At 48.9% G+C, this 24,998-nt stretch overlaps 1 protein-coding gene across 5 annotated transcripts in view; it reads right to left on the reverse strand.

The window, feature by feature from the left end:
• The window catches only part of LARGE1 (LARGE xylosyl- and glucuronyltransferase 1), a 540,210-nt gene that overhangs the window by 35,560 nt on the left and 479,652 nt on the right, over positions 1 to 24,998 (reverse strand). For all 5 annotated transcript variants that reach the window (XM_023631102.2, XM_070254456.1, XM_005606571.4 and 2 more), the window contains 2 exons: positions 18,040 to 18,195; positions 1,974 to 2,137 (listed from right to left, as the gene is read on the reverse strand). In XM_023631102.2, coding sequence (XP_023486870.2) covers positions 1,974 to 2,137; positions 18,040 to 18,195 — 320 coding nt within the window. The remainder of the gene's footprint in view (positions 1 to 1,973; positions 2,138 to 18,039; positions 18,196 to 24,998) is intronic.

The raw sequence follows: 24,998 nt of genomic DNA on the forward strand, positions 1-24,998 counted from the left end.
GAATACACTATATTCTCCTTCAAGGGCAGGAATCGGCTCTTCTTATAAATATTCCAGGCCCCACAAAAGCCTGGCACACAATAGTAATAGACGCTTACGTAATATTTGCTGAGTGGTCATGTGAATTTTGGAGACGAGAAAACAGGCCGTGAGAAGAGAAAGACCTTGCTTGAGATCACACAGCCGGTCCAGGATGGAGCAGGTGCTAGAACCTCTGTGTTTTCCCTTCCGTCTCATTTGTCTGTACCTGTCACCTGGTAGGTCAGCAAGTTCTCTGTGCTTCTGCACAGGAGTCCTGGAGGCCTGTAAATCTCCAGGAAACAACCAGCCAACAAAGCCACTGGATCCCGCCAGCGATCATTCGCTAATAAGCGGTGGGACTCAGGGAGCCAGGAGTCTGCTTTCATAAGCCACACTCAACACGAGCCATTCCCGGATGCCGGGTTCCGGTCCCTCCTCGGAACTCCAGACCACTGACTGTACGTGAACTGTCTCGTGTCTGAGTTTGTGTTCCTTCACTTGTTTGCTCATCCATCAATCATTTGTGACTAATAACAAGTGACATTTACTGAACCCTTAATATATGTGCCAGGGACTCTCAGCCCTTTACAGGCATTAACTCATTTAATCCCAAAAACAACGCCATGGAATCTCATCCAACCGCTGGACAGGCATCTCTGAGGTGGCTCAAAGACAGAATGAGCCAACCAAACTCCCTTCCTAATTGAGGGAGCTGAGGCGGGATGACATGAAGGAAATCGGGGCAAGAGCAGCCACTGTGGGCCATGTGTAAATTGAAGAGGATGCTGGTCAGCTGAGGCGGGAGAGGGGCACACAGGACCCAGATACGGAAAAACTGCATAGCCCTGAATGAGTGACCTCGGAGCTTTGAATCCATTCGTCTCTTAGCAGCCAGAGAGACGTTTTCAAAAGCATAAAATAGACCACGTAACTTTGTGTAAACTTCTTCAATGACTTTTTGCCACAATTAGAATAAAATCCAAATATTTTATGAGTTTCTAATGTCCTATAATGTTAATCTCACGCTACTTTCCTCTCAATCCTCTGCTATGCTTCAGCCACACTGGTCTTCTATCAGGTTTTTGAATCGGCAAAGCCCTCCCCACCACAGGGCCTTTGCACTTGCTCTCTCATTTGCCTGGGAAACTCTTTTCTTGCAACTCACATGCCTGACTCCTTTTTTCATCCTTAAGGTCTCTGCAGAAACATCCCCTCCTTAGAAAGACTTCCCCTGACCGTACCACCTAAAGAAGGCCCCTCACTTGACATTATTATCTATCTCAGTTGCTTCAAGGCACTTGTTGAAAATATAATCATTTTCCTACTTATTTACTGTTGTTTATACCACTAGCCCCATGTTCTCAACCCTGGCTGCACACTGTGAACTTAAAACAATGAAAGGTCTCCAGTCCACAAAGATTCCTACTTAACTGGTCTGCAGTGGAGCCTGAACATGAATTTGTTTCAAAAGCTCTCTAGATGATTCAATTTGTCCCCAGCCAAGGTTGGGAACCAGTGCAGTAGACTCCAAGCCACAGAAGGGCAGGGGTCAGGTCAGAACTGCCTGCTAAAGGCTCGATGATGGTTGTTGCATCAGTACACGTACAAGGGAACAGCATGCATCAGTACATGCAACAGAACAGCAACTGCTTTCCAGTGGCGACTGTCCTTCCAGTCTATGTGATTCCCTAGAATGCACCCTCTTTTCTTGGAGGTGATTTGAGGAGAGCTCTATTTTTTAGAATCAGTTCTTCCTCTATCCTCAACAACCACCACCACCACTAAAAGACAAGAGCCCCTGGTTTTCAGGGCTGGAGAGGGGAGGAGACGCAAGCCCTCCCTCATTAGGCTTCAATATTCTAAGCCTGTGAGGCCATCGCTCCCTTCTCCATCAGACCAGGTGATGGGCAGCAGGGAGGGGACTGTGAGGAGGGCGGGCCCATGTGCCATACCTGTCCATGGAGAGCTGAGCGACCAGGGTGACGTCCGTGTGGTCCGAGGCGGGCTCATACTCATAGTGCAAGAAGTACAGGTGGGTTCTGTGGACGGTGAACCGCTCTCGCCGGAACTCGTAACACAGGTCGTCCTCATCCAGCTCAGAGAGCTGCTTCTGGAGCTGGAAGGTAGGAAAGGGGGTGTGAAACAAGAAGGAAAGCCCCGAGGGGCCCCAGAAGGTGCAGGACGTGCCCCGCCCTCCCGAGTCTGTTTCCCACTGGACGTTGTGGATGGGCCACACAGAGAAGGACAGCATTGCTGTTTGCATTTTCCTCTGCAATTTATTCTAATTGCAAAAAGGCCACGATGAAGGGCAGCTGAACCTCACCACCTGAGACATGGGTCCCCTCTGAGCCGAGAATGATAGTAGTGATCACTGACAAAGGTACAATCAATCACAAACTCCTTATAAACAAACAATGTTCTCCTAGGTGACCCAGCACAACAATTTTCTCTGACAGTCTGACTTCACTAATCTGCTAGTGGCAGTTCTTTATCTAGCTCTACCCTTCTTCCTAGCCACTGGTGAAAGGGCAGGCCGACCTGCTAATAGGGAACTAAGCACTTGGCATTTGACATAAGCAGATGCAGAGACACGGGTATCCAGATTTGCCGCTACGCAGCTGCCCGACATACAACCATCTCACGTAAACCCCACCAAACCCTGCTAGGCAGGTGGGACGATGTTTTATAGCTGAAGAATTGCAATGAAAAGGTAACGGAACTTCCACAGTGATGGGAATCAGATCAGAGGATGTGTGGTCCCAGAGTGAACGGACCGGGAAGAGGCAAGAGAGCAGCTTTTTGGGTGACGGACATGTTCTATGAATAATTCAAGGCATGATCGTTACATGGGCGTGCACATTTGTGAAAATTCAACAAGCTGTACACTTAGAATGGGTGGTCTCATCATTTGCAAATTATATTTCAATAAAATTGACTTTTAAAAAATAGTAATTTGCCAAAGGTCACATGGCAGGTTCCAATATTTTTTCTGCTGCATCAGCCTTGTGCATCGCACAATGCTGTATAGTTGAACACAGATTAAAGTTTACATGACTAGAGTTACTGACCTGGCTGACTGTAAGAGAACATTTTTCCAAGAAGAAGGTATATATATTTTTTAAATCTCCAAACCAACAGTGTCGTCATCAATAAGAAATTATTAACTCCCTTCTGCATAACCGTCTAGCAGTTAAGACCACTGTCTTGATAGATTAAGCGACGGCATTTTTTCTCAGGCTGTGTGCTACGGCAGACGATTATATTAACCGCTCCTAGTCCTCACCCCTCTCATAGCCCTACCCTTTGTCATATGACTTTCCCTACAGCTTACTAAAGAGGCAGAGCCTGCCTCGCTAACCTTTGAATCTGGGCTGGACTTGGGACTCGCTTTGGCTGACAGAATGGCGGGGAAGCAATGCCCCAATCCTGAGGCTAGGCTTCAGAGGAAGCGTGTGCTTCTTGCACCTCTCCCATTACCATGAGAAAGTGCCTGGGCTAGCCTACTGAAGGATGAGAGACACCTGGAGCAGGGCGGAGTCGCCCCAAGTGCCCCAGCCACGGGAGCCCAGCAGAGCTGCTGCAATAAACACTTCTCCTTGTGTACCACGATGGTTCACGGGTTTGGAGCAAAAGACAACAGACACAGCGCCACTGGCATTTCGTGGGGGTTGCTTTTCCATTATGTGAGCCTGTCCTACCTATCACAGGATGGTTAGCCTCCAGGGCCTGGCCCAATAAACGCTTGTAGCATTCTCCAGGTGGCTGTGTACAACTCCAAGGCACCCACATATTTCCAAATGCCGCGTGGGGAATCACTGAGATCCAGTGAGCTATGAGACATTCCCCACTATCTAAGATTTTTAACTGCTAAAAAAGGATGCAATCAGGGATACTCTTTAGCTTTTCAAGCCCAATTTGACGTCCTTGCCTATTTGAAGATTCCAGCTATGCCGACAGTGTAACTATTCTAAGGCCAGGAAACTGGAATTCTCATGCCACCTAAGATCCCATGAGCCAAGCAACCCCTTCTGACCTGCAGGATTAAGCCCAGATCCTCAGTGATGATCATGTACTCTCTCTCTGACTCACCGATCCCGCATTCCCTGTACTTGCACCAATGATCTCTCTGCTCCCCAGACCTGCCTTTCCTCCAAACCTCCGTGACTTTGCATATGCTCTTCTCTCTCTGCATACCCTGCCTCACCTCACCCACTCTTCTCCACCTGGGGACCTTCCATTTACCTTCCAAGATTCAGCTTAGATGCTGCCTTCTCTGTGAGACCTTTGCTGGCCCTGCCAGGTTGAGCTGTTCCATTTCTTCTCTGAGCTCCAAGAGCACTCAATTCACTAACTCCACTAAAGAAAGCACTTGTCAGTTTGAACTGAAATTATTTAAGGGCAACTCCCCCGGGGAGACTGTGACTTCCTCCCACTGCCCCCAGCACTGGGCCTACTGCAGGGCAGGTGCCTGTCATGCTGCATGCACGAGAAACACGTGCTGCACACAACAAGGCTGTCGTCACTGTGACCTTCAGGCCTCTCTTTCTAATTCTCCTTTTGTATCCCCTAATATTATGCACGGAAAGTGATCATTCTGAAGCCCACTATTTGCTCCTGTATTTGCAGTTCAAGGGTCTGTGATGGCTGAAAAGGTTCTGAACAGCACGCAAGCACGCGCCAGGCTCCGTGCAAGGTGCTGGGCGCACATGACTCCCTTTCCTCAGAGCCCTCCAGTGAGGCGTGTGCAGCTTCATTTGACAGCTGAAAAAGCAGTTTCGAGATCCTCAGGTCCCTCAGGGAGGCCAAACCTGGGTCTGTGTCCCTCCACCATCAAGCTGCCTCTTTAGGAAAGATGCTCGTTCAGCCTCAGGTCAAGAAGCAGACGCATCACAGTGACTGAGGGGACCTGATCTATCGCACTCCTGCCTGTGCCATCTTGGCAAGTGGGTGAGTTAGTTAAGCCTTCCAAGCTTCGATTTCCTCAACTGTAAAATGGGGATATAATAGTAATTACCCCAGTGGATTGTAGGGGGACGCTGAGATTCTGTATAGGAGGAGTACCATGTTTGGGGTGAAATAAAGACTCAACAGATATCACATTAGGAAAGAGAGACCCTTGGGCCCCTGAAGACAACTATGTGGATGCTTTCTCTCCCCAAACATCACCTGAAGGAGATGGCATGGTGAGGGCTGGAGAGAAGGGACGGCAGGGGCTGGATGAGCCTCTGTTGCATGAGTGTCAGTGACAGTCCCTACGTCTTTCTCCTTGAGGAAACCACAATGTTGCTCCCAGGAGGAAACTTAACCCACTGAGACCCTCCTTCCCTTTCTCATCCCCACTGCAAAAGAACACAGCGATTATCCTCCTTTAGAGAAGAAACATCTGCAAAGTTCTTTGCAAAAGCAGGGATGTTTGGGGGCGGTTTGCTTGGTGTTGTGTTTTTAATGTGTTGACAGGAGTGCATGGCTTCCAGTTCAGCAAAGAGAGGAGCAGGAATGTGTGGGGGGATGTGTGTGTGTGAGCGTGGCCGGGGATGTCTGTGTGGTGAAAAGGGTCTTTCTTTAACGAGACCTCAAAGGAGAAGGTTATCCTCATCGTGTGAGAAGGAAAATTAGTGACCAGAACATGAGAAGTGCATGTGTATATGGGGGGGGTCTCTCTTCCCTCTTATGCACATCCTTGAGTGAGGGGAGAATGAGATTCCAAGGTAAATGATTCCAAGAGGCATGTGCTAAAAAAAAAAAGCACCCATTTAGTGGATTCCTAAAGGCAGGAGCTGTATCCCATTCTTCTTTGAAGCCCCTGTACCTAGACTATCTAGGGCGTCTTGTATGCTCAACAAGCCTCCATTGGATGTTCTCAGCCAATGCATATTAAGAAAGGGAAGAGGGCCCAATGAAAGTGCTCCCAGGACTACCCAAGTATGGCCTGCTGTACAAGGGAGGTCTACCAGCAGTCCTGGGGGGTAAGGAGCCTCCATCTATGAACTTCATGGTACCAATAACGTGGTTCAGTGGCATCCACATCCCAAGGTCACCTGTGTCCATCACAGTGCTTAGGGGTGGGATCTAGAGAATACTGCTGTCTATCAACCACACGGCGTATTGTGGAAAGCACATCAGGTATGATGTCAAACATGTGATGCTGGAGTCTATGGGACTCTGGACCAACCAGACGCCTTCCGTAAGCTTTGATATTATATTTATTGTCAAGAGGGTGGTTTGCACCTTTGCTCAGCTAATGTGGACTGAGCACCCACTGTGAGCAGGTAGAGTGCTAAATGTTTTCAGGTGCATGGCTTAATTAATTTAATCCTTCAGCACACATCTCTGTTCTACGAAGGAGGAAACTGAGGCTCAGAGGGTTTCCATAATCTGCCAGTTACACAGCTAGACAGCAGCCGTCTGGATGGGGAATCCAGTCTTCGGACCTCACACCAGGGACATTTTCTCAACACCACTGCTTTTCTCCCGGGGGACGGATGTGAGGATCAAATGAGCTGGTGGAAGATACAATGCTCCGTGAACAAAGCAGGCCATAAAAATGCATATGCAGTATAATCCCAATACAGCAAAAAGACAAACAAAAAACCACACAGAAAACAGACCAAAGGAAACACATTACGACGTTAACAAAGCTTTTCTCTGAGCGGTGGATTCACAGATGAATTTTATTGGCTTCTTTATACTTTTCGGTACTTAACTAATTCCCTACAATTTTCTCAAATGAGCTAATGCATGTAAAAGGGCTTTGCAAACTGTAAAGTGCTGCAGGAACCTAAGCAATGTCATTATGATTACATTATGCACCTTTTCAAATTCTAATCTAGGACTGCTTATTGCTGACTGCATGGCTGATGTTATCTCAAGGGGGAGACTCGAGCAGCTTAAAAACTGCCTTCTTTCCACCCAGGGTACCAGCGATTTCTCCAGGGAGATGCTGAGCTGGAGGAAAGGTTTTTTTCATTAAGAGAGCCTGAATGCTACCACACTCTGGCCACACCACGGCGGGGAGCAGGGGGCTCCTGACAAGCCAGTCACAGAAACAAAAGACAGATTTCTCTTGAGTTAAAATGCATTTGCTAAATTGTTTCTTTGGGCAGCCAGCTGAGGCACAGGGAGATTTGGACTCAGGGGAAATGGTCCTATACGCAGTTTGCATTTATTTCTTCCTATCCTTCAGGACAGTGGCCTAGATTGACCTCTGAGCTGCCAGAGATGATGGCTGGTCCTGCATGAGGATCCAGAGGGGTTGGAAGTGTGTCCCTGGGCTCTGGCTGAACGGACTTCTGTTCAAAGTCAGAAAAAGGTACACAGAGAGATTACGGGCATAAGTGAAGACTGAGACCCAATTCCTTTGATGCTCATTTTCTAGGTGACCTTGAGCAAGTCATTTCTCCCAATAGTAAGATAAAGAGGCTAGGCTTCATAAAATAACTTTAAGGATCACATGCTTACAGGCCAGGTAACGTGCTGAGAGCTTTAGAGGCGTCTTCTCATTTAATGCTCACAGCGACTCCATGGGTTAGGGTTTGCTATCAGTCCTGTTTTTGAGATGAAGACGTTTATCATCTGGAAGGTTTAGCCGCTTGTTCAAGGCCTTATAATGAGTGAACAGAGCAGCTGAGATTCAAACCCAGGTGTATCTCCTCTGCATTCTTGTATGTAATCAAGTCACTACAATGCCTCGGTCATCAATCTCTGGGCATATTTCTAGTTCTAATTCGAGATGGTTCTATGACTGTAGAGGACTAACTGATGTCTTCCCCTCAGTGGCAGAGACCTTCTGTGCTCACCATTATTCACATTCTCCCCTCTTCCTGGGAGCACAGCTAGGCTGTATTTCCAACCTTCCTGCAGTTAGGGGTAATTGTGTGTGCAAGTTCTGGTGAGTGGAATGTGGGCAGATTCTGGCTACTGCAGGGTCCCCTTTCAAGGCTGGCTCATGCACAATCCTCACTCTGTTAAGAGCAAGAGCAACCAGTAGATGAGTTTAAGACTCTGTGGAGGGAAGAGCCACAAGATGGAAGGAGTCTGGGCCCCTGAACCTGTAGAAAAGACACCTGCCAACAGGAACACCCATTTGGACTTTATGTGAATAATAAACTTCTTGCCTGCTGAGCCCATTTTATAATTGCTCATGTTCCCTTAACTGACATGCCCACTAGAACTCTTCTAGCTGGGAGGTGATGAAGACTGAGTACAAGGGACCAAGTAAGGCATCTCTGGGGCCACCCATTTCTTCTTGCGACATCTCCCCATCTGATAGCTTAGAACAATGGGTGGAGACATCTGATGGGTAAAATAACACTCAAGAATGTTGCTTTATACTTTCAACTTGCTTTCACTTTTCAGCGGCCTTGATATCCATGACTTCACCTGTTCCTCCCAAGGTCTGTATGAGACAGGCCCTACTGCCCTCAGCTGACAGATGAGGAAAGCGGGCATCAGAGGTGTTCTCAGAAAAGCTGGGGCTCTAACTCACCTCTCTGGCAACCCACTTCAGAGCTCTTCCCTGTGGTTTCCATGAAGCAGTTAAGTTTTATTAAACCACACAGACAGGCAGAGAAAGATTACCAGCTCATGGGTAGCCTGCTGTGTGTATCAATCAACAAAGGTCCAGGAACCCAAAACACTTTTTACCAACAACACCAAACCATGGGCCCTTTTCATTCTTTTGTGGGAGGGGCGAGGCATGGGCTTAGGTCTGTTCAGTGAAGGTTCGATCTGCCCAGCGCTGATCTAGGCTGTGAGGAAATGAGAAAAAGGCATGGTCTCCTCCCTCCCAGGTATCAGTATTAATTTGTACACTGCGTCCAATTAATAGGCCCTGACTTGATGCCAAGCCCTGTGTTCAGAATGGGGAATGAACCCAGCTTCTGTACTTAAATTGTTCCTATAGTCTGGGTGGGGGAACAATGAAGCAAGATAGCAATTATAATAGTGTATATTCCTAATACAAACAGAACTTAATTTTGGGGGGCATGTGCCATGCTGAACTAAGCTCCTGACCTGTCTTACTTTATTTACTCCTCATTAAGCCTATCGGGTTGGGCCAATCATGATTCCCATTTTACAGATGAGAAAACCGAGGCACGGAGTGTTGACGTAAACGGCCTGAAATCCCACAGCTAGTGGTCCCGTGATTCTTCACAAGGCAGTCTTGCCCCAGAGCTGCCCTCTTACGTACTGCACAAGGAGGCAGTCGGTGGAGGAAGATTCAGGCAAACAGAGGAGAGGGCAGGGAGCTGCTGTAGAGGCAGAGGAGGGCAGGGCATCTGGCACAACCAGAACCTAGGGGCAGGAGGGAGGGATGTGTGCAAGCTGGAGCTGCACAGGAACAAAGCAGACACTCCACAATGGCGAGCCTCTGGCCCAGACGGCCACTGAGAATCTCGACCCCATGGCTCCTTCTTTTATCCCCTCCCCAGCCTCCCAGGCAAATGCTGTGATCCTTCAGCCTCTGGGACTTAAGGCACCTGTGGAGGGTCACTCGGGACTGGCCGTGGCCAGCCTGTCACAGGGCTCTGGGTGCTGCCCACCGTCTGATTAAAGAGCTGGTGACACGCGGCTCGCACGTGAGAGCAATAATGCATTCTGGCTTTTCTCTGGGGTTTCTCCGGGATACAGCTGTTTCCACAAAGCCATCTGCTCCCTGGCATTGCCGTGCAGAGTGATGCCGTAAAGCGTTTACTGAATCTGTTTATATGTGTCTTATTTTTAACTTCTAATTGAGCCACGATGAGGCTGTTATCTCTCCCTCTTAGTGGGCTTAGTATCAGGGAATGCGGTCCCGCAGGTGGCCCATCGCCCTTGTAGCCTGAGGCAGATGTGCGTAGGAGTCCTCGTTTCAGAGGCAAGGCAGGGATCCCAGAGCAGTTGGAAGGGAAGGTGACCAGGATGAGCTTTCTGGCCAACGCTTGTAAGGACACTTCCTGTGGCCTGTGGCACTCAGCACACCTTGACCCCTTCAGCCTCATAACAGCCTGGCATGGGTTTCTCTACTAACCCTTTTATAGGTGAGAAGACCGAGGCTCGTGAAAGGTAAGAGTTACGCCCAGAGTCAAGATCTAGTCCCAGGGCCAGGGTTCCTGATTTCAAGTATGCGGGACTTTCTAGCACACCACAAATGCTTCCAGAAAAGGACTTGTAATAGTTCATTTGTTCCACAAATTTACGGAGCACATACTAGGTTCCAGGCATAAAAATATATTGATGAATAAAACAAATAAAAATCCTTGCAGTCCTAGAGCCTCCATTCTAGTGGGGGAGACATAATCAACAAAGTAAGAAAGTCAAGAATATGATACATTGATTGGTGACAAGCGATGGAGAAAAATAAAGGCAGGAGCCTTGGGAGATAGGAGTGCTGGGTTAGGGGGCAGGGGTGGCAATTTCATTTCATTTTTGTTTTTTTGAGGAAGATTAGCCCTGAACTAACATCTACCGCCAATCCTCCTTTTTTTGCTGAGGAAGACTGGCCTTGAGCTAACATCTGTGTCCATCTTCCTCTACTTTATATGTGGGACGCCTATCACAGCATGGCATGCCAAGCAGTGCCACGTCCGCACCCGGGATCCAAACCAGCAAATCCCGGGCCGCCAAAGCGGAATGTGCGAACTTAACCACTGCGCCATTGGGCCGGTAACAGGGATGGCAATTTCAGATCGGGGATGTTTCACATAGTTGTAGAAAGACCACTCAGCTGTGGGTCAAGTTTGATACCAGTTAACAGTGCTGCCACCAACCCATCCTATGATTTCAATTCTCTGAGCATCCTTTTCCTCTTCTATAAAATGGAGATGATTATCGCTGCCTTGCAGGGTTTGTGAGAGTAAGAACGATTATACAAGTAAAAATAGCTAAGAGAATCACTGAACAACTTGTAGTTATTGTGTTCATTTTGAATATGGAGTTACATCCACTTGAGAAGCACGGCCCTGCCTTGTTACTTGCGTGTCGGGCCGACCTGGTTTCCATCACGGCCCCACCATTGACGTGCTGTTTGAGTTTGAGCAAGTAACTCACCTTCTCTGACCTTTGGTTTCCTCGTCTGTGAAGTGTGACTCATAATGCCTACCTCCCTCGATTGTGGGGAAAATTAAAGTTGTATTTCCCCGCAGGAAACCGCCAATTGTCAAAGGCCAGAAGAAAGCAGAGAAAAGTCTTGAAACAGCACAGAGAGCTGTCCAAATGCAGGTGACGCTAGAGTGACGAATGCCTAGTGCAGAGAGGCCCAACAGGCTTCAGCATCTCCAGTGTCATTGCTTGGAGATTGGCACTGGTTCCCCGGAGCGCTGTCTTGGCGAGGACACTAGGGTTGGGGCTAAGCCCAGGCAGAAAGAGTGGGGTCATCAATTAGTGATGTCTGCTGCGGGCATGGGATAAGGAAGCTTGAAGTCTGCAGACACCGTCTATTGACTCACAATTCCATATAAATGTGAAAACTCATTGGTGCCCATCTTTTTTTTCTTTTTTGCACTTTTTGGATGCTTGCTGTTTCACCGTTTAACTTCTAATACGACAGTGGGTAATTCTTTTACCATTGGTCTTTCTGACTTCAATACCATTGGTTTTTCTTTTTTCGGCTGCCAGGGGAAGGATGAACATGGAGGTGAGCCCAGAAAGGGTTGTTCTGAGGCTGATAAACTGAAAGTGACAGCTGTCAGAAAGGAATCTGCGGAATAAGCAGCAAATCGTCCGAGGCCATTTCCTGCCAGGATAAACAGCATCTTCCCTGCTCTGGCCAATTCCCGCCTCCGCAGCCTACTCAGTGCAACCTTAGTCATCGAAAATTGTAAATTGAGTTTAGGACACTTCGGTTACTAAAGGAAGGGCATGTGCTTTAGCAAGATTCCCACCCAAATTGGTCAAAATATATGTATTTTAATGGTTTTGCATTTAACAAGGTGAGCTTCCTTTATCTGGAAAATTCCCTTGGGTGGAGCAAGGCCCTCGTGATGATAAGGCATCACCCTATCAATACCAGGTTTAGGAAGAGTTGTGTTTCTGAATAACACACTGCATGGACACACGCTACGCTATCTGCTGGGCTGTCAGGGACAACGGGGGTTGTTCTTATGTTTCATTGCTCCGAAGACAGGACTCAGATTAACGGACTCCTTACAGAAGGAAAGATTTCAGTTCAAAATGGGGAAATACGGGTTAGCATCTGGAGCTTTCCAACAGTGGGATAAGCCACCGGAGGTGGTGAGCTCCCTGTCTTTGGGAGGATTCCAGCAGAAGCCAGATGCAAGCCTGCTAGGGATGCTGTAGAAGGATTTTCATATGGAGTAGGGGGTGGAGAACATCCAGGATTATCTAACTCCATTCTGTGGAGCCCCGTGGTTTCTTGGATACACTTGAGGGGCTGGGTTGCTGAGGAAAAGGGAGGGAAATGCTGATGTATAGAATTCTAGTCTCCATCGCTACCTCAATCAAATAGTGATAACTAATGCCTACTGAATGCTGATTGCTGTACACAAATTAAAGTGTTGGTTACAGGGAGAGACGCCCACACAAACTATGGGACAGGAGTGGCTGTGTCCCCTCAGCTACTGTCACTCAACACCACTGATGGAGCCTGCTCTTCGAACCAAGCCGTCTTATCGTAGAGTCAGGACCCCAAACAGGGGCTCTAAAATGGGGGCCTGCTCCTGCTATCTTAGCTCCTTACTGCAGAGCTGAATCCCCCGACTTCCTTATTTATTTATCCTTTTTGTCAGCAAGGCCAACCAAACGACCTCTCCTTCCTACCTGGAGTCTCCCAATCGGTAGGAAACCCACCTGGGATTGTTTGAGGCAGAGCAAATGCAACCGCCCCTCCCATGCTTCACAGACAGATTTCTGTGTGACTCTGCAGGCTCCTCTCTCTGCCAGGCCTTCCTAGGAGAAATGTTAATAAAACCCCAAAACCATTCATGGAACAACAGATTTGAACCCAACATTAGATGGGTTGGGGACTGTGGTTTATGAAGAAAATGCATCCCAATGCACACTGTGTTCCTGGGGCCGAAGTCCCATTTTTGGCGACTGAACATAAATTATCCATGAAACGCTATGACAAAGGCATCACTGTCGCCATTTATCAGACAGCGAACCCGAGGCTCAGAGCATTCATGCGACTTCTCTGAGGTCATATGTCTATTAAATGAGTGATCTGGGATGACTAGAGAGCTCACAGTCTTATCATCACTATCACCTCCCTGTGAAGAAATAATAATGCAAAAATGAGGCCGTGCAGTCCTTTATGGTTCTCACATCGCCTTCATCTGAATCTGAATGTGCCATGCTCGTGTTTACCTCTGGCCCCCACCTCTTGTGCTGCTCCCTCCCCACCACTAAAAGCCCATTCTCCCGACCCCATCCCCATCACGCCTCCTTATTCATCCTTCAAATCTCACTTCCTCCAGGAAGTCTTCCTGGATGCATTTTCTTTCCCCTAGTGTGTGAAATGCCCTTCTCACGTGCTCTCAAAGCAGCGCCACTGTCCCAGCGCTGTGACTAGATAACAACCCCTGCTTGTCTGCATCCCTCATCAGACGGGGAGAGCCAGGCTTCCATCTGCAAGGCTTCCTCTGGATCACTAGCCCCGTGGCCGGCAGTTTGAAAGACCATCTGCCGAGTGGATGAGACTTAGATAGTGCCATCCGAGCCCTTCCCCACCTGGGATCTGCAGTCCAATGAAAAGGTTCTTGACTTCATTTCTTTGAGACTACCGCCATCTGTGTACTTGTCACAGCTCTAATGACCTCTTCCCACAGAGCTGGGAGCATCGGGCTCTGGGCTGGATCCAAGATCTTACCCTTTCCCTCTGGTTGTATCTGCAGATAACACTTGACACGCTGCAAAGAACCAGGGGGTGGAACTCCCCACAGAGTCGCGGTTCCAGGGGTGTGATGTCCAGACTCCCTCCTTGCTCCAGGCCCCGCGGGCCGGCCCGGCCAGAGGAACCTGGCTGGAGCAGGGCATGGAACCCACTGTCTTGCTTCATGAGCGCTAGCTGCACCTGCTCCCCTATTCTCAGCACCCACAAAACAGCCCACCTGTTCTCTCCATCCTCACCACTGCAGCGCAGGTCAGAGCCCCAGGGCCATCTTTTTGCCTGCCAACGGTCTCTAAGTGGTCTCCCTGCTTCCAGCCTGACCCTTTCAACGTATTCTCCACATGGAGTGATTTTTCTCGAATGTAAATCTGACTGTGATTAAAGCCCTTCGGTTGCTCCTCACTGTCGCAGGATGAAGTCTAGTCTCCTAAGCACAGCCAGGGCCCTTCCAGTCAGCTTCCTCCTGGCCTCTCTCCCCACACCTGTGCCCGAGTAGACACACTACCAGCATGTTTTCTGTCAACCCTCTGCTTCATCTGCTCTGCCCTCTACCTAGCTTCATTACCTACCTTCACTCTTCTCTCTCATTTGTTCCATTCATTCAATAAGCATTTATGAAGCACTCACTATGCACTTACTTCTACTCTAGGAGAGGGGACCCCAGAGGTGAATGGTACAGGCAATGTCTCCAATCTAACGGTCTTATAGTCTGGTCTCATATTTGGGGAAAAAAACTAGGAACAACTACATGAGCCAAATAATTGTGGATAGTAGTGTATGCTCTGATGAAAAGAAAATAGGGCACGTCCCAGAGAGAGACTCAAAGGTTACTTGAGGCTGGGGAGCGTCTAGGGAAGTTCCTGAAGATGCCCCATCTGAGACGTTTAAACCCCGGGCAGGGTGTTCCAGACACTGGGAAAGCAGGCACAGAGGCCTGCCCGTGGGAGTGAGCCTGGAATGCAGAAGGAACAGGAAGGTGGTGGGTGTGGCTCCTCTCCTGCCCGGTGGTCGAGGGGAGGGCGTTCAAAGAAAGGTGCTCGCTTGTTCACGACTCTCTCTGTATCCAGACTATCCTCTTGGCATCTCTAACACTTGTTACGCGGCAAGAGACTTCACGTACTAGGTCTGGGTCAACCTCTTATTTCAACCCCAGTGCCCTGCACGGTGTCTGGCAGATGGCGGGCATTCACGTGTGCTTCCTGAGCAAATAAATGCAGACTCGGATTCCGAGAAGGACCACCGAGGACTTCTGCTCCCGGTGACCCACCAGGGGAATCTGGTGGGAGGAAAAGCTGGTGAGTCATCTATAAAGGGAGTCCCCCTTCGTAAGACACTGAAGAGCGCGCCACGGGAACTCACTGATACGGATGATAAACTGATGGGTTTGTCCTGCAAGGCTCTTTATATGGCCTCTTCAGGGGAGGGAAACAAAAAAGAGGCAAGAGAACAGCTTTCATTTAGCGGTTGGAAAAAAGTGCCAAACGGGCTCTCAAATATTGATGATGATGACAAATACTGATCTGAGTAAAGAGAACTGAAGGAAAAACCACAAGAACACAGTGTTTGCTGCAACCTCTAAGTGCTTCCCAGAAGTGGAGACAGAGTTCAAGTGCTTAATGGTTTTCTTTTCTCTGTCATCAGTGGTAAAGAAGGGCAGACACCGAGAAAGGCATGGAGGGTGACACGGAGAAGGGCCGGAGCTGGGGGCAACGCCACTGTGACTTGGGGGCCAAATGACAGACAGTAGGGGTGGCCTTGTGACCAGTCGTCCTGATAAAGGCCAGGTGAGTGCATGCCTCCAGACCTTCCACAGATGCCCTTTCCTACCACTGGGAACCTAGAGGGTATCTTGTGACATCCAAGAAAAGAATATAAACAATAACAATAATGGTAACCAAACAAAATTCTGATTCTTAATCCAGTTCACAACATCCTTCCACTCTGGCTCCTGCTCACCTGCTGCCCAACTGTCTCCCATGCCCTCCTTCCCCACTAGCTCCTGGGCACACGGGCCATCCTTCAGTTCCTCACAACAAACCTGCCCTACCTCAGGGCCTTTGCACCAGCTGCTTCCTCCATCTGGAATGTACTTCCTTTGATCCCCCCCCACCCCAGATTTATTGAGGTATATAACTGGTACACAAAAAATTGCACGTAGTTAATGTATATAATATGGTGAGTCTGGACATACAGATACATGCATGCTACTATCATCACAATCAAGGTAATAAACATATCCATCACCTCCAAAAGTTTCTCTGTTCTTTTTCTTTTTGGAGTGAGAACGTTTAACGTAAGACTAGCCCTCTTAAAATTTTTTTAAGTGCACAATCCTCTGTGAACTATAAGCGCTATGTGGTACAGTGGATCTCTGGAACTTCCTCACCTTGTATACCTGTAACTTTGTGCCCACTGAACAAAAATTTCCTCTCCCATCCCCGGTAACCACCATTCTGTTGTTGACTTCTATACGTTTGCCTCTTTGAGATGCCTCACGTGAGAGGAATCGTGCAGTACGTGTCCCTCTGTGACTGACTTATTTCTCTTAGCCTAATGTCCTCCAGGTCCACCCATGCTGTCACAGATGGTAAGATTCCCCTCTTTTTTAGGGCTGAGTAATATTCCACTGTGTAGGTACCGCATCTCCCTTCTCCCTTCATCTGTCAGTGGGCATTTTCTTCTTTCCCCTCTTGGCTACTGTGAGTAACACTGCAGTGAACATGGGGCACAGATACCACCTTGAGATCCTGATTTCAGTCCCTTTGCATCTATACCCAGACGCGGCATTGCTGGATCACACGAGAGTTCTATATTTAATTTTTTGAGGAGCCTCTGGACTATTTCCACAGCAGCTGTTCCAGTTTCTCCACATCCTCGCTAACTCGTTATCTTTTGTTTTTTTGATAACGGCCGTTCCAACAGGTACAAAGTACGATCTCATTGTGGCTTTGATTTGTACTATCTCTTGCTCTTCTAAGGCTGGCTGTTTCTTGTATTCGGGTCTCAGATTAAATGTCACCTCCTCAGAGAGGCCCTCTCCGACCTCCCAAGGCAGTGGAGCTGCCCAGCTGCTCACTAATATGTCACGATGTAGCACTTGCCACTGGCTGATAAATTTTCCCGACAGTTTGTGTACTTATTGTGTCTCCCCTACTAGAATAACAGCACCATGAGAGCAGGGACCGTGGTTCTTTACCAATGAATACTCAGTGCTCAGAGGACCACCCTCTGTAAATGTTTGTTGACTGACTGAATGAACCAGTTACTTCTGTGTGTAATACTAAGGGTCAAGGAAAGGGCAGGGAAATATTTATCGAGCATGGCAGACACTGAGCTAGGTGCTTTACATGCAATTTCTTGCTTAGTCTCAAAACATCCCTATAACAGTTTTTCATCCCCATTTGACAGTTGGGAAAACTGAAGCACAGAGAGGTTGAGTGACTTGCCCGAGGTCACACAGGTGGTAACTGGAAGGGATTAAAGTCAAAGCCAGGTCAGCCTGACCCCACATGCCCTGCTTTTTCCACTATAAGGCGCTGCTTCCCCACATCCTGCTCCTCAGAACTTCAAATCAGTCTCAACTTTTTGCACGCTGTGTGACCGTGAGCAACCTGCTTCACCTCTCTGTGCCTCAATGTCTTCAACTCTCATTGAGGGGAAAAAAGAGGGCTTCTGTGAGCAGCAAATGAGATACAGCATATGAAAAAAAATTATAAACAGTGAAGAAACAGGAAAATACAGTAGATGTTAGCTATGCCTGTGACCACTTACCTAACACTATTTCCACCTGTGCTAACCCCTAGAGGAGCCAGTTATTGCGAAAATCTGTGATGCCACCCCATGCATTGACCACACTGAATCCCAGGTCTTCCATGTGGATGCCAAGACGCCCACGAAGACCTCGAATTTCTGGCTTTGGAGAGACACCTTATCTGTGGTTTGACCGGGGGTTTTGCTCACTCTGATTCCACTTCCGACTTTACCTTGTCTGGACCAAGCGTGCCCCCTCTGCATCCACAGTGATGAGCAGAGACGTCCCCTCCCCACCGCCAGATGGCAGGTTCCCAGGGCGGGGATGGCATCTAGTGCTCCTCGGGCACGCCCTGAGCCTGGCACGGAGCCGGCGCACGGGAGGTCCCTGGCGGGCCAGCCGAGAGGCCGCCCCTGCCCTGCCGAGCCCGCGGGCCACTTACGTTTTCACTGTTGACGTCAGCTTCGCTGGGGCAGCCAAACAGTTCCCGCCGCAGGAGGTTCCCGTCGTACTCCAGGAAGGTCAGGTAGAGGTTGCGGAAGAACTCCACATGCTTGTTCTTCACCCGAAGCTTCTTGGGGGAGTTCCAGTGAATGACCTGGCAGGGCGACAAGGGGGCAGTCAGGCCGGGGTGGGACCTCGTGGCTGCAGGAAGCGCGGCTGGGCACTGTTCTAAGTGGTATCTGTGGCTTGCCCATTCATTCATTCATTCATTGGTTCAACATTTATGGTAGAGTGCTTAAGAGTAAGGGTGCTGAGGCCAGACTGCCTGCATTCAAATCCCAGCTCTGCTCTGGGTAGCCATTTAATCTCGGGCAAGTTACTTAACCTCTCTGTGCCTCAGTTTCCTCATCTGCCAAATGGGAACCATAACAGCTCCTGCCTGTGCCAGCGTCTAAGCTTTCGTCTCTCAGCTCCAAACTCGCTTTGAGATGCTGAGGCAGGGACCTGCGAACCCTATCTCTGCTCTGCCAGCCGCTCCCTGTTAGGCACACGGGGCCGGGAGAGGGATACTGTGAGCCTGGAGGAGGAGAAAGGAACTTGCTCCTTCCTGTTGCTTTCTGCTCCTCTGAGCATCACGCCAGCCTCCTTTCTTCATCCCAGCAGTGGCACTTCCTTCCTTTAGCAGCAGCAAAATCCATTTTGCAGCTTTTCCAATGCTCAGAAGCAGCTTCCTTGTCCTCGCATCCCCGCCCACTCCTGCTGCCCCTGCAGCTGCCCGGTGACCAGAGGTCCGGGTTCCCGCCCTGAGTTATCATAATTGCACTTCTTCCCTCTGTTCCTTCGGCTCCAGGGGTGGTAACCATTTCCTGCAATTTTCTATTTTTGCTTTTTTAGTTACCAAGTCAACACTTTATGTCTAGTTATTATTTTTAAAGATTAAATTCTCTGTTCAAATAATTGCTATGGTTTGTGCCTCCAGCCAGGACTGACAGATGCGCTGTCTCACTGAGCTGCTGAGAAATCAACTAGTTTACACATGGAAAGCATGTAAGTAGTGCCTGGCCTAGGAGGAGCGATCAATAATTGCTGACTATTAAGTGCCTACAGTATACCGAGTTGGGAGATGGCAAGAGGCCCCGGTCGGCAGCGCCTGCCCTTGGCCAGTTATGGTCTGCTGGGGAGATGTGTCCAAAAACAGGTAATAGAAAGAATAACGGAGAGAGGATCAAGAAGAAATGGTAGCTCTAGAATGCTCAGAGAAGCATCTAGAAGGAGAGGCCTGTGTCAGGGTTTGAAGGATGAGCAGGAGTTCTCTGGACATATGGGGCCTGGGACAGAGGGATGGTGGTGACACAATCCAGGCAGAGGGAAGACGCGTGGGACAGTGTGGTTCATTAGGAAATGAGAAGTCATGTGTTGCAGTTGCCTGGGTGGGACGGGTGGGAGATGTGACCGCAGAGGAAAGCAGGGGTAGTCCTCGCCTCACGGGGACCACGCTCAGAACCCAGATTGCATCACTGGAGAGTTTTCAGGAGGGGGGAAAATGACTAATGCTGGGTTTTAGGAGGATGACTCCGATTACAATGGAGAAGATGTGAGTGGCAGGGTGGGAGGCCCAAAAGTCTCCACTTTTGGAACCAGAAATGCCAATTATGGGTCAGCTGTAATTTCCAGTGGGCACTGCTCACCCCCTTGGCCAGGGAGCTGTCTGTCAGCGGACACTTCCTTGTTCCACGTTGTTTTACATTCACTGTCTTCTTTTAATCCTCACAACGACCCTAACAAGGAATGCGATTTTAAAGATGAAGAAACTCGAGAAGCAACTTGCCGGGGACCACAGAGCTGGTAAATGTGGGAGGTAGGATTCAAACTTAAACCTGAATAAATCTGAGTCCAAAACCCACGTTCCTTCCTCTCTCCACTGTGGAGAACAGGAGGAACCAGGTTTTAAAAGCTTCCCTTTTCATGCTTTGTCCCATTACAGAGGAAACAAGATAGCTCTCACTTTCCCTTTCCAGCCTCCAAGGCAAGGCCCTCTCTCTTCTCCCACACCGGGCAGAAGAGCCGATCTGAGCACTGAGACTGAGGAATAAGGCCAGGTAGCCAGAGCTCAGCGACTTCCTGGCTCCCTCCTTCGGCAGCATTCTGTCTGTGAAAGCCTGGACAGGGTCTGCCATCTGGAGAGGGGTCTGGAAGACCCATCTCCCACTCCCTCAGGGTCCCATAGATGTTAGGCAGCAACGGCCCTTGAAGCTGGCTGGGTAAGTACTGCTGTGCAAGACCAGTTCCCTCTCTCCTGGCACAAGGAATAATAGGAAACCTATTTGGTCCAAACCACATGCCCTGCCCTCCCGTGACCAGCAATGGCATAACAGCCCACCAAGAACCGGGGACGGCAGGCCAGCCGAGGTTTGAATCCCGCTGTGCTCTTCACTAGCTGTGTGTGTCCCTGGGCAACATGTTTCATTTCTTGGGACCTCAGTTTACTCTTGCAAGGTGGGGATCCGTAACCTCGACTTTACAAAGTCGTTAGGAGAGTTAAACGGATGTCTAGCACAAGAGCCTGTGTGTCAGGTGGTTCCACAGACGTGGGTTCTCTCCTCCCCTCAGAGCTGGGGCCACCAGCCTGCAGCGCCAGTGTCTGCCCACCTTTCCCCTCCTGCCAGCAGTCTGCTGCAGCAGTCAGGAAGGAAGCAGGCGTTCAGCATCCAGGAGAGTGCAGGCAAGGCCGGCACATCCTCCTTGGAAGGAGGCCACTCGGTGGCGCTTGCATGTCAGAGAAGGATGAGGTACAGGATGCGGTTTTCTTCCTGTGCCTTTTGAAGAGTGTAAGAGGGAAGACTTCCCCCTGAGAATACACCCATCCTGGACACGAGAAGGTCCTGGGCCACGCATTAAAATAATTGCATGCGAGTGGTGTCACTCACACTCAGGGGGGATCATGTCTTCGCTAGGAAAGATTTTCCCAAGTGCTGAGCTGGCACGAAGGCTGATGGATGTGTATCTGACTCAGGAAACCCGGCCTCCTCAACAGGGAGAAACTGAAACTCAGTGAAAATAAGGGCTGGCCTATGGGTCCCCAGACAAACAAATCTTAACTTACTGTGTATAAATCTGCCAGGCATGGGATACACTGTCTCAAATCCTCCACTAATCCTCCATTTTAATCCTACTGTCTGTTTTATGGAGATAGTACTGACTGGCCCGTATCCCAAAGCTGGTAAGTTAGAGCTGAGCCACGCAGCCAGCTCTAAGCCCCAACCCCCAGCTTCCCAACTGCTACTGGGTACCGCGTCAATGGGCTGACCACTTCACAGATGAGGAGAGTGAGGCTGACAGAGCAGAGGGACCTGCCCAAGATCACATGGTGAGTTTGGGCGAGGTCAAGGCTAGGATGAGTACCCAGGGCTCCCGGTGCCCGCCGGCCATCTCTTACTCCATCACGTCTCATTCTGTTCCATGTCCGCCCAGGGATCTGGGTTGGTGTATCGCCTACAGCAAATGCTGCTGTTATATAAAAAGCAGCAAAGGTTTAAGGAAGGTAGGGGGAGAAGATGATGGGACATTAACAGGCCAAAGGGATTTTGCAAAATACTTTGCAACCTACTGCCCTCTTATAGGTAAGCCCACTTAAAGTCTATTAATGTATATTGATACTTACCTTTTTCTCCTTAGGTGGTTTTTTTTTTTTGAGGAAGATTAGCCCAGAGCTACCTACTGCCAATCCCCCTCTTTCTGCTGAGGAAGATTGGCCTTGAGCTAACATCCATGCCCATCTTCCTCTACTTTATATGTGGGACGCCTACCACAGCATGGCTTTTGCCAAGCAGTGACATGTCCGCACCTGGGATCCGAATCGGTGAACCCCCAGCTGCCAAGAAGTGGAACATATGAACTTAACCACTGCGCCACAGGGCTGGCCCCTCTCCTTAGTTTTTAATCATCAGAATGCAGAATACTCCATTTTCCTGTGCTGGGCTCTAGTGAAATAAATCATAGCTATTGTTTACCTAATACTCATTATATGCTAGATATTAGGCCAGGGGTGTGTGTGTGTGTTCACATTTGATCCTCAAACCAACCTAGTAAGGTTGTTTCTGTTATCCCCATTTTACAGATGATAATCCTGAGGCTCAGACTAGTGCAGAATCACTCAGCTTGTAAGTAGCCAAGCCTAATACAAAATCAGGTCTGCCTTGCTCCCACATCTGTTTCTTTCTGGTACCTTATTCATTCATTGACCAAATTTTAAAATAAGCACTGGCTATGTGCCATGCACTGAAAGGGGCTGTGAATTCAGAGATGAACATAACAGATTATGGCTCTCTTTCTGGAACTTACAACTTAGAGAGAGAGGCAGACACTACATAACTGCCCATTTTAAATTACAAGGATGATGTGTGCTTTTAAAGAGATGTTAAAGAGAGGTTGCTCGTGATTGTTCCCAGGCTGGGCCACGTCAAGTAAAAAGAAACCAAGGCCCAGGACGACAAAGTGACTTGCCCAGAGTCACACAGCAGAGGGGGAGGTCGAGCCCAGCTCTGTTTCCCGGGCCACTGCTCTTTCCACTAAACCACGTGTCTGCTGCTGAAACTCCGACTCAGGATTAGTCCCGCTGATAATTTTGATCAGCGCTTGTCTGATTACTGAGAAATGTCATTTCCTGGTCCCCTGAGAGATGGAATCACCCATTGTGGCAGCTTCAGGGCAGCAAGCAGGTGGTGTAGATGACATTTACTGACAAGCTTTCACACACGAGACGGAGTGACACTGGGGAATGTGCCCAAAATAGAGTTTTGTGAGGAGCTAGTAAGTAAATGTGAGTCAACGAGGCTTGTGGAGAAAACCTCTCATAGCTTTTTCTGTTTGCTGAGGCACAATACCCTAGTAATAATAATTATTATTATTAGCAGCTAACAAATAATGGATGTTTGCTATCTGCCAAGCGCTGCTCTGAATACTCCTTTTGTCACAGCTCATTCGTTCTTTACTCAATACTATGAATGATGTTCTCATTATCCCATCCCACAGGTGAGGAAAGGACGGCAGGACCCCCAATTTACACGGCTAGAAAGTGGGGGAGTCGGGACTTGAGCCCACAGGGATAGAGACGGTAGGAATCTCTCTTATTTCTCCCACGTCTGTAATCATTAAATGACTTCCTTTACAGAAATGAACATGACAATTACAGAAGATTACGGGATTAGAAACGAAACCTGAGATCTCATCAAGGTGGTGGCATAGGCGGACTCTGAACTCACCTCCTCCCATGAACACAACCGGGTTACAACTATTCTTGGAAAAATTATGCCAGAAAGAGAACTGAAAACTGGATAAAAAGAACCCCCACAACAAGGGACAGTCTTGAGTGAGGGGGAAGAGGCAGAAATTCCTTCTGGAGGGAGAAAAGCCAGCTTCATGAGCTGCAGAACTTCAGAGCTAAGCAGGAGCCACCCTAAGGTATGCAGCCTTCCCTGGAGAAGTGGGGACCTGAGTCGGGGCACATTACCACTATAAGCATCCTTCAGACTCAGCACAACTGAGACAAGTGTCATACTATCTGGCTTCCCTGTCTACTAACTAAATGGGGAACAATCCCAGAAAAGCTATCAACATAAGCAGAATAAAGCCAGCTCTTAAAGGGCTCACACTCAAATTCACCCATCTCAGAGAGCAACCTAAAAATCACCAGAAAGAAAGGTGCACAGTCCTTCAGGGAAAAGAGACTCACTGCTAGGCTCTGGGTGGATCTTGGTGAGAGGTGAGACCTCTCCAGAGACTGAGACATTGGTGGCAGCCATTGTTGTTACCTAGTTCAGGCGTGCTGACACAGACACTGGCAGATGCCATCAGAATTCTTTCCCTGGCCTGTTAGCCCAGGGGTTTGCCACACTCACTAGAGTACAGATTTAATCCAGTTCAGCCAGGGCAGGCAGCCTTCCCTATGGACTGGCCCCACCCAACAGCAAACCCTCGGGCAACTTTTCAGCCTGCATAGACTGGGTGCCTGGATCCTCTAAAGGCAGGCAAGTGTGTCCGCCTCTGTGGGGCAGGGCCTGGGTGAGTACCAGGTGAACTGTGGGGGGCGTGACTGGAGAGGTGGGGGCCTCTGCAGTGGGGCAACTGGGTACACTCCAGTGGCTCAGGAAGGGGCCAGCACTGCGATGACATTGTGTGTGGAACTGTGGGGGGTGGGGCTTATCAGTGGCAGAAGACCTGTGCTTCACAAACAGCCACAAAGCCTGAAACAAGTGGGTGCTCCCATGCCTGGGATCAGCCCCTCAGCTGCAACCCTAAGAGAGGTGACAACAGCCTTGCAGGCCTGAGGCCTACAACAACTGTAAGCCCCTGAGCCTACCAATCAGCTGAACTGGGTGCCTACTCATTTAACAGGAAAACTGCAACAGGAGTGTGTTATTAGACCTTTTAGCCACTGGTGCTACGGCTCCCCAAACCTGATTTACAAAGAGCCTGCCAGGGTGGGAAAGACTAGACTCCCTGGAACCTGCAGTAAGAGCAACCCTGCCACAGCAGAAGGACACAAGCAACTCACACAAGGGTCACTCCTGGAGTGATGAGAGGGAAGCACACTGCTGGGCCTCAAAAGGCATCTCCTACATAAGGCCACTTCTCCCAGAACAGGAGACACAGCTAACTCACCTAATACATAGCTATAAGTACAGAGAAACAGGCATAATGAGGAGGCAAAGGAATACATTCCAAACAAGGGAACAGGACAACTCCCCCCCAAAAGAACTAAACAAAACAGAAATAAGCAATCTACTCTACAAGGAGTTCAAACAAAAACTCACAAGGATGCTCACAGATATTGGGAGAAGACTGGATGAACACAGTGAGAACGTCAACAAAGAATTGGAAAATAAAAAAAGGAACCAATCAGAAATGAAGAATACAATACTGGAAATGAAAAATTTACTAGAGGGACTCAATAGCAGA

Source organism: Equus caballus, chromosome 28 (genome assembly GCF_041296265.1).
Source record: "Equus caballus isolate H_3958 breed thoroughbred chromosome 28, TB-T2T, whole genome shotgun sequence".
NCBI classification, from domain to species: Eukaryota; Metazoa; Chordata; class Mammalia; order Perissodactyla; family Equidae; genus Equus; species Equus caballus.